Source organism: Telmatherina bonti (genome assembly GCF_933228915.1).
Source record: "Telmatherina bonti genome assembly, chromosome: 15".
In the NCBI taxonomy this organism is placed as follows: Eukaryota; Metazoa; Chordata; class Actinopteri; order Atheriniformes; family Telmatherinidae; genus Telmatherina; species Telmatherina bonti.
In genome coordinates this window covers 19,152,685-19,163,067 of record NC_136613.1, presented here as the reverse complement: position 1 = coordinate 19,163,067, position 10,383 = coordinate 19,152,685, and the positions used below count along the sequence as shown (strand labels likewise).

At 42.2% G+C, this 10,383-nt stretch overlaps 1 protein-coding gene across 3 annotated transcripts in view; it reads right to left on the bottom strand.

Moving 5' to 3' along the window:
* Positions 1–418: 418 nt before the first annotated feature.
* adam23b (ADAM metallopeptidase domain 23b) overlaps positions 419–10,383 on the bottom strand; it is a 35,184-nt gene continuing 25,219 nt past the window's right edge. Inside the window, exons 24-26 of one of the 3 annotated variants that reach the window (XM_079254401.1) lie at positions 5,723–5,834; positions 4,335–4,425; positions 419–2,185 (exon numbers count right to left, since the gene is read on the bottom strand). In XM_079254401.1, coding sequence (XP_079110527.1) covers positions 2,140–2,185; positions 4,335–4,425; positions 5,723–5,834 — 249 coding nt within the window. In that variant the 3' untranslated portion in view covers positions 419–2,139. The remainder of the gene's footprint in view (positions 2,186–4,334; positions 4,426–5,722; positions 5,835–10,383) is intronic. The other 2 variants (XR_013771599.1, XM_079254402.1) reach the window with 2 other exon arrangements.

Here is a 10,383-nt window from a genome sequence, read left to right as displayed (position 1 = left end):
AGCATATTTCTATACGACTTCTGCCCCAAAGCTTTTTGATTATAGAAAAAGCAGTGTTTGGTATATTTTGTTGCTGGTACAGAAGCTTTTTATGTGGCTTTTACATATATCGCATTAAGTCATGAGACCGTTTTGTCTCATAATAATAAAAGACATCTATAACCATGATGAATTACGAGTTGAATTTAATCTATTCCTTGTTGGCTTAATAATTTGTTTAACTAGACTAACTATACTCTTTCAATTGAGGTGCAAAATGTTGGAGAACAGTGAGCCAAAACATCCTGTGCACTTAAACAAATTCAATGAAGAGTGGATGTCCCTTGTCAAATAGCATCGTGAACATAAAAAAAAGGACAAATGCTCAGATAAAATTGATTTATTAATGGATCCAACTGTACATGATGCAGTGAGAGGGACACCAGACAATGAATAACATGGAAGATTACAAGGATGCCAGTGCTATGGCAGCACCAGGAACACACCAACTATCAGCTGGATTGGAAATGATAGCCCTGCACAAGGAAACTGTTCAGGCCTCGATATGTACAGGCACCATATAGTGTGTGTGTGTGTGTGTGTGTGTGTGTGTTTGCGTATGTGTGCGTAGGTGAGTGTGTGAGATTAAAAATATTTGACTGGATGAAAAACACACAAAAAATGATTTTCAGTTCCACAAATGTAGAAGGTTGCTCTCTCACTTTTCATTGGAAATATTGATTCAATCTTTTCAAAATATTTTTTTATTCATGTCTGTCCACAGTTTGAAGCTAAATGAAGAGATGTGGGCGGGGCCAAATACAAAAAGATTAGCTGATCAGCAGAGGTTTTTGTCATTTTATGTCTACATTGATATCACTATGACCCATACGCTTGTGCAATACCCCTCTTTGCATAGTAAATAAAAATTAAATGTTTCTGTTGTTGACATGCACCTATCTTTTGTAGCATATTTGTCTTACAGATTTTGGGGAGTCCCATATAGAATTATAAGCCCACTATAGTGAATGCATGCAGCGTTACCAGAAGAGCTGAACTTGATTTCTACTAAGAGTTTATGAGAGCAAAAGGCTTAAGCCAGTACAGTTGGTGCTGATGAGGACTGTTAAGAAAGACCTGGCTGGACAGGTGAGTGCCTGCATGGACAGACTTCATGCTCTCAGCAGTAGGAGAGGCACCGCTGGCTGCAGACAGAGGGGGAAAGTGCTCTGTGTGCAACAACATCCATATGTTCAGGTGATTGGTTCTTTGGCTTTTGAGTCACCATTGGAGATACTTCATGGGATGCCAATCTGGATCCCTTTAGAACCGACATGCTTCTCCTCGACACCACAGCTGTTCTAGCACGAATTAACTTGCTTCAATTATTTTGGCCCAAACCCCAGTTGCAGTTTTTTTTATTTTATTTTTTTTTATTTTCTGTTTTTAAGTACCTGTGCCAAAAACACCTTCTATACAACATGCTAAGATAGAAAACAAAAGCAGTCAATGTCCTGTAAAATATGCTGTCAGTACCAACCTGAACTGCTTGTTTATGTACAGTTTTGAGTGTGTGTGTGCATTCACTGAGTATGCACAGTCCTGACAAGTCCTCACATGCAGCATCTAAACAAGAACTATAGGTGCTTTGACTGGCTTTTCACTGGGTTTGTTTTTTTTTATGAGGCTTTCTCCTGCACTGGATACATTTTTTTTTTTTGTGAGTGTTTTTCTTTTATTACATTGCACATTTTTTGCAATATATTCATAGCTTTGGTAGCCATGCAGAGCCCTGTAAAGAGAGCTCTTCATGCCAAGGGGGGGCCAGCAAGCAGCACGCTTTGTGTGAATAATCATGCCAGGTGAGAAGATGGTGTGGATTCCGCCTGAACGCCTGTGCACTGGCACTAAAGGATGGAAGAGGAGCTGTGTCAATCTGTAGAGACCAGGGTGGAGGGGCAGGGTGTTACATGGGTGAGGTGGAGTTGAAAAGGCTGCATTTATAATGTCACTACAATGGAATTTGTTAAAATGTCCACTATGTCTTTTTCAAGTAAATCTAATGCCAAAGATCAGCAGCAATAAGTGCAGTCCAGCTGTCGGGTAGCCAACTAAGGAAGCCTTGGAGGAGTCCTTCTGCAATTGCCATCTCTCCTTGGGTTAAATGGCCTGCGCGTTGGGATCATATCGGCGTTTCTTCACATTTCTTATAAGGAAATAAGGAAAAAGAGTCAGCATTTGCATACAGGAAATTCTGCATCAAAGCTAGCACAACCTGGACAAGCAACCACGTTCATCTGTACAGTTTACAGTGATGCCTTCATGAGCAGATGCTGTAAAACAGGGGTGTTTAAAGACGGTCCTTAATGGCTGATTGTCCTGCAGGTTTTTGATGTATCCCTGTTCCAACACACCAGGTTTCAGTCAAATGGATCCTACAGCCGATGAAGTTCTGCACAACTGATTAATGTGAGTCTGATATTTTGAAGGAGGGATACATGGAAAACCTGCTGGATTGTGGCCCTCAAGTACCGGAGTTTGACACCCCTGCTGTGAAGTTCTCTTTCAGGTACATTTCTATTTAAGGCTGCTTAATGAAAATGTTCCTGGTGTGTTCTTTTTGAGTGCTGAAAAGAGGAAAGGCTTGTCCAAGTTGGCCGGTTCAGCCTTAACTGCAAAGAGACAGGCAGAGGTATTTGTAGTGTTAAAGTCTCAGTTATGATGATGTAGAATTCCTTTCGGACATCACTGTGGCAGCAGGACATCATATTAATTCTTTATCTTAACGTGTCATGATTTGCATCACTAACTACTGGATAAATCTATAATCTAAGTGAAATGAAACCTTTATTAAACAATAAAGTTTTATTTCAAATACAGAAATAACATTAAAAATATCCTCTGTTGCCTTCTTGCGAACTTGTGCTGATTGGCTTGAGCGTGCAACAACAGTCTACACAATAGTGTTGAAGACATGTCTCATTACCAGTTTTGATGGGAAAGACATTATTCCACTCAAAACAACCATCTAGGAGGAAAGATCTAACATAAAATAAACTCTACAGAGGAGGGAAGAGGAGACAACCACATGAACAACAATGACAGCAGCGGCAGCAGCCACAATAACTACTACCAACGGTGGGACAACAATGAATATGACAACAGGAGTGATGCATAACCTCCCCGTACTGTGGCTTGTTGTGGGGCTTTTATCACTCTGTCATGCACCTGTTCCAATAGTAGGCCAGTTGAAGGTGGCACTATTGCTGTGCGTGGTTCATGCAGTGCAGTGCGCCGTGTCTGTACCAGGTCTGTGAAGCAGGCAGCAATGGCAGCTGGTGTGGGCGGGTCCGAGAGTCCTGCTCTGCTCTAGGCCATCCTGTCTGGCCATCCAGGTGGGTGTGGCCAGCCATGGCACAAAGGCTGCAGGCAACAAAAAGGTCCTGGCTTCTCTCTGTGTGTGTGTCTCTCTGCTGTCGCTATCACCACTCCATTTAAAGGCACAGCCGCAAACAGTAACGGATTGAGAGAAAGATCATGGAAGTGATGAAAGGACGACAACTCCGGACCAAGTCGCTGTGTGTTTTCTCAGCCTTTGTGCAATGAACTGACCTCCTCCAAATTAACAAGTCAGCATGCAAAGAATATTTTGGCTCTTCGTCTGTTTTTCTCTGCTTATTTTTTGCCCTGTTTAGGTGACAAAACATGATGCTTTGCTTTCTGGCATGCTTTGGTGGCTGCAGGATTATACTTCTCATTAAGTCTTTACGTCTGTTAGAAGGTAACACCCCTGCTGCTCAAGACAGCAGGTTAATGAGCAGAAAAATGGACGTTAAAGTATATTTTCTCGCTATTTATGGATCACATAACATCTGTCTTTAAATATTTCAGAGGGGAACATGATTTTTATTGTTCAAGTAAACAACATAATTTCTTTGAAGTAAACGTTGACAACATTCCTTCTCCACTGTTTTTCTTTTCTTTTCTTTTTTTTTTTTTAAAGAATCTCTGTTATCTGATTGCTCTCTTAACATGCACGTCAAGCACTAAGCTCTGCCCGTCCAATCAGTTTGAGGTTCTGCTACAGATGCACAGACCTATCCAGAGTCCTTAAAGAAAAGCTAACATAAAATTACACTTAAATATATCCTGAATTTCATCCTCCACTATAAACAAAGCAAACAATCCAGGAGCATATGCTTATGTTTCACATGCATCTCAATGTAACATGCTTTTTTCCATGTGAGCTGTCCACCCTAGGGTCCATATTCTGCAGCAGAAGCTCAAACCCTGGTGTCTAGAAGCAGCAGGGATGCTAGAGTTACAGCAGGAGAGGCATGCGGCGTGTTGCTTACTTAAAGCCCCATCCAGTCCCCCCAAGCACTATGGCAGCCACAAGGATGGCTCCGGCGATGGAGCCTATTATTAGATTGGTGGCACTAGGACCTGTAAAGGGTTATGGGGAAAAAGACATGAGTTTCTATACTCACTTACTGTATAAATGACAAGTAACTATACAATGATGATTTCACATGGAACATAGAACATACCATAAGTGTAATATTACAGGAAAATAACTGAGTCTAAGAAGGTATTTTGCATGCTTTTCAGTCCCCTTTAATGTGTAAACTGATTTGAATGTAATTAAGCCAACGCTCTTGGAATATTTACATTTATCTGAAGTCAGCTGAGGTTGTGAGTATTAGTAGTTTGTCTGTTAAAGTTGTTCAAAAGACCCTGGGTATCCATCGTTGACAGAAAAGGAATTACTTCAACAGAGATTGACCTGGTGTTTGAGCGGTACAAAATGTTTTTAGGGGTCCCAGTCACCACACAGCATCCAACTGACGCACAAGCCAGGTCACTAACTAGACACTTCTCAGGACTGTTTCCTTCTAAATGCCCCACATGCCCCAGAAAGGAGAGGATCACAGGAGCAACCACATAACGACTGAGAGTAAGAGAGAGGGAAGGGACAGGAAGAGGGAGAGGGCAGATGAAGAAAGGAGTAGTAATGGGGAACGACAGGAAGTGGCAGGAGAGGAGCAGGAGGAGAGGGGAGGAGGGGAAATCCATCGATCAATCACACGACACCGAAAACATCCAATCACATGACAATTATATGGTCATCAACAACACACAAGAAAACACAAAGCCACCGGGACGCACACACGGGCTCAGGCCGGCTCACGAGACCGCCCGCACACTGAGGCACCACTATGAGAAAAAGAGCTGTGAAAGGGTTAAAGATGCTTACTCTATTCCCCACCCTGTGCCTCCAAAAATCACCCCCAGGGCCAGAATGGTCCCTGCTACTGCCCCTATCAGCCTGTTAGTGGCCACGCTCACTGTGCAGAGGGAAAAGGAGTATTATTACCACCGTGTCAAAAACAAATAGCAGGCTTCTGCTTCAGAGTCATGGATGAAGTAACACGGTTCCTTCTATGGCGCTCCCCACCCACTAAAGCGCCTCCCCTTGTCCCGTGTGGACAAGATACCAGGTTTACAACTGAACTAAGGTTTGATTTCATCTTCAGAATCAAAATAAATAACTCTAATAGTGTGTTTATGTTCTACTTCAACTTGCAGGAAGTCTCTATAATCCTGATACACCTATGAAACTTGGATTAATAATCTGCTGTATGTCTGATCAGTCTTGACTAAATCATAAAAGAGCATATAAACTTGTCTGTCAATCAATTTTGTGGGTGGCAGAAGCTGGAAAAAAAAAGCAGAAACCAACCCTTGGGTTCTTCATCTACAGTGACATCAGGCTCTTTAGGTGGGTCAGGCATACTGCAGTCTGTCCCCGCCCAGGTGGTGTCACAGGTACATGTGGCTTCATTGTTGCACACCTGTTCAAATCATATAGAAACAGATGAGGTTATGAGAGGAAAGCAAGCGCTTTAAACTGCTGATGCATCAGACTTATTTTGGGGAACTGTAGATCAAAATGGAACCATTCCCAGTAGCCATATGCACACCAGATATCTATAGCAGCTTGTTTTGCATTTGCACACCTCTGTATGACTTTAGTTTCAATTCTGCAATGTTTGAGTGCAGATCTGGTTTTACTAGTTTGTTGGAATTTTAAAATGTTTTCACAGAATCGTACACATTCTGTTGAATTTAATCAAATCAAATCAAATCAAACTTTATTTGTATAGCACTTTTCGTGCTTAAAAACAATACAAAGTGCTTTACATTATAAAACAATTTACATCAAAATAGATAAAACACTAACACACATACACATCCCCTTTTACCCACCCACAACCACCCTCACCCATGCCCTATTTGCCCTGTAACAGTTAAAAGAAGATGAATGGCCAGGTGCATTTGCACCAGATGTGCACCAGATAAGGAAACGGTATTCTCAGGGAGCCTCTACACAAAGGGCTACCCCCAACCAAGACCACCCAGGCCATTACCATGGGGGCCACCCGGGTCCGGGCAGACAGGACCCACGCCACAACCGTAAAGCTGCAGCGCTGGATCCCGACCCACCAGACAGGGACAGCCCCCACAGCAACACCCATGCAGTCAGAGCAGGGGCAGCCCTCGGCGAAGAGGACCCCGATGAGGAGAGAGCTGGAGTGATAACTAAACAAAAATAAAATCCATTAAAATAAAATAATAAAATCTATACTATGTAAATCAATATATAAAATATATAAATAAATAAATAAAATTAACTAAAAAGAAAGATAAATATGGGTTAATATAAGAATGTTAAAACTTAGTTATAAGCTAAACTAAAAAGGTAGGTCTTGAGCTTTTTTTTAAAAACATCAACAGTCTCTGCAGCCCTGAGGCCCTCAGGCAGGCTGTTCCATAGGCGAGGCCCGTAATACTGAAATGTGGCCTCGCCATATGTTTTGGTACGAACTTTAGGAAGCACTAAAAGGCCGGTACCTGAGGACCTCAGGGTCCGCGAGGGTTCATACCTTAAAAACAGATCAGATAAATAAGAAGGCCCAAGACCATTAAGACATTTATAAACCACTAAAAGAACCTTAAAATCAATCCTGAATTGCACGGGGAGCCAGTGCAGCGACTTTAAAACAGGTGTAATGTGTTCCCGCCCCCTGGTCCTTGTCAGAACTCGTGCCGCCGAGTTCTGCAGTAGTTGTAAACTAGAAATACTCTTTTTGGGAAGACCAGAGAGCAGGGCATTACAGTAGTCTAGTCTACTAGAAATAAAAGCATGCATTAGTACCTCCGTGCTGGCAAGAGAGAGAAATGGGCGGACTCTGGCGATGTTTTTGAGATGATAAAATCCTGTCTTTGTAACATTTCTGATATGTTGAATAAAATTCAGCTCAGAGTCAAAAATAACACCCAGATTTCGTACACACTGGGAGGATTTAAAACTCTGCAGTTTGCATGAAATGATCTCTCTCTTGTCTTCAGGACCGATGATTAAAACTTCAGTCTTGTCCTGGTTGAGCTGTAAGAAGTTCTCTGCCATCCATGACTTTATATCTAAGATACAGTTTAAAAGGGTGTTAACTGGCTCCAGGTCATCAGGAGACACGGCGATGTAAAGCTGTGTATCATCAGCATAGCTGTGGAAATCAATGCCGTGTCTCCTGATGATGTCCCCAAGTGGCAACATATACAGGTTAAAAAGTAATGGGCCTAAAATTGATCCTTGGGGAACCCCACATTTTATTTTATGGGTCTTTGAGGAGCATGTATCCATACTTATAAAAAACTGTCGATCTGTGAGATAGGAGTAAAACCATTTTAAAACAGTACCTGAGAGGCCCACCAGACATCTGAGTCTGTTTAATAAAATCTGGTGGTCTACTGTATCGAAAGCGGCACTGAGATCCAGCAGCACCAGGACAGAAAGTTTTTGTGCATCCAGATTGCCTCTTAGATCGTTCACAATCTTTAAAAGGGCCGTCTCAGTACTGTGGTTTGTCCTAAAACCAGACTGACATTTTTCTAAGATATTATTCCTGTTTAAAAACTCATTTAGCTGAATAAAAACAACTTTTTCTATCATTTTACTAAGAAACGGCAAGTTGGATACAGGTCTGTAGTTATCAAGAATGTTGGGATCCAGATTACTCTTCTTCAGAAGAGGCTTCACCACCGCTGTTTTAAAGGCGGTGGGGAAGACACCCGTCTGAAGAGAGGAATTTATGATAAGTAAAAACTCAGACTCAAAGAAGCCATAAAATTTCTTGAACAGTGATGTGGGAATGGGGTCTAAAAGGCAGGTTGTTGGGTTCAGCTGGGAGAAAACTCGACCAAGCATCTTTGTATCAACCAGGACAAAACTCTCCAGCTTCTCCTCGGGTAAAAACAATGCTTCAGATCTGTTAAAATCAACACTGCATTTAGATAAAAGACCGGATCTGATAGCATTGATCTTACTTCTGAAGTGGTCTGCAAAGTCCTCACATGCTGTTTGTGATGGTTGCATGGAGGACTTATTAAAACCAGTGTTTATTAAAATATCAATGGTTTTAAAAAGGAACTTTGGATTACTTTTGTTGACAGTTATGAGTTTTGAGAAGTGATCAGTTCTTGCCTGTTTTATTGTGTTATTATAGATTCTTAGGTGATCACGCAGGATTTCATAGTGCACTACAAGTTTAGTTTTTCTCCATCGTCTTTCTGCTCTCCTGCAGTTTTGTTTCAGCTTTTTTATTTCTTCAGTTCTCCACTGTGGCTTCAGTTTGGTTTTAACGGTTTTTAATACAAGTGGAGCTGCTGTATCAATTGCTGATTTTAATCTATTATTAAACTGATCAACAACTCAATCGCAGGAAGCAGGTAAGATCTCAGAAGGTGTTTGGTATAAAATTTCAATAAAATTCTCAGCCACTTCAGAAGTAATACATCGTTTCCTAACGGTTCTCACTGGGGCCCCCTGCTGGTTAAAACTGGTGACGTTAAAAAACACACAGTAGTGGTCTGATATGGCTAAATCCACGATAGAAGACACACTAACTGACAAGCCATAACTAATAATTAAATCTAATGTATGTCCTCGGTTGTGAGTCGGCTGTTTAGTACGTTGTGTAAAGTTTAAACAATCTAATAGACTTAAAAACCCTTTTGTCATTGAATCAGAGGGATTGTCCATGTGTATGTTAAAATCACCAGATATGATGATAAGATTGTGGGCGGCATGTATTGCTGATAAAAGTTTGGAAAATTCACTGATAAAAGCAGCATCATGTTTGGGTGGTCTGTAAACAGTGATGCAGAGGATTGGGGGACTGTTAAAAACAAAAGCATGATGCTCAAAGGTGGTGTACTGATCTAAAAGTATTTGTCTATTATTTAGGAGACTATTTGTTATTGATGCAGTACCACCACCTTTCTTGTTACTTCTAAAGGAGAATAAAAAATTAAAATTTGGTGGTGAGGCCTCAGTGAGAATAACTGGTGCATCTGTACCCAGCCATGTTTCAGTTAAAAATAAGCAATCAACCTTATTATCTAATATCAGGTCATTGATAATAAAAGACTTGTTAAAAAGGGAACGTACATTTAAAAGTGCCATGTTTACAGTGACAGGTGACTTATGGACTATAGGGTTGAATTGTTGATGCTTTGGAGGAGTTCTGAGATTATTAAGGTTAGCAGAGGAACTATGATGGAATCTGGTTTTATATCTTTGAGTAATGATTACAGGGATTGGATGATTAAGAATAAGAACAGAAGATCCAAGTCCAGTATTATATGTGCCTGAGGTGGAACTAAAAACATAGGAACAGGGACCTGGGGGACATCAATCGGTGGGGGGCGGGTTAGTTGGTGCAGGTGTGGGAAGGTGCGTGGAACGTGCATGCTGTAATCCATAGGCCAGGTTGGCGGACAAAACGCGGGTGCCAGCTCGGTTCAGGTGGAGGCCATCTGCACCAAAAAGATGTTGCCTTTCCCAGAAAACGTCAAAGTTGTCTATAAAGTTGACGTTGTGGGTGCTGCAGGCAGAGGAGAGCCAGGTGTTCAGGCTGAGCAACCTGCTGAAGCGGCCCACTCCTCTGCCGCAGGTGGGGGTGGGGCCGGAGATGAAAACGTTACACTGGAGTGATGGCAGTTTATTAAAAAGCTCCATGAAATCACGCTTTAAAAGCTCAGATTGCTGCCTGGAGGTGTCGTTGGTGCCCACGTGGATGATGACACGTTTTACCTGAGGGTTGGAATCCAGCACGTCTGGGAGTTTCTCCGCCACGTCTGACACGGTGGCGCCGGGAAACACCAGGGTGAGAGCTCCCCTCAGACGGACGTTCCGGATGATGGAGTCTCCGATGACGAGCGTGGTGGCTTGTTGTCGGATGGTTGTCGCTGCAGGTTCAGTCCCCCCGTCACGTTCCCGTGGCTGAGGACGCCCGGAGTGCCATCTAACCGCGTCTCTTAGGAGCCGCCTTCGGTGGGTTG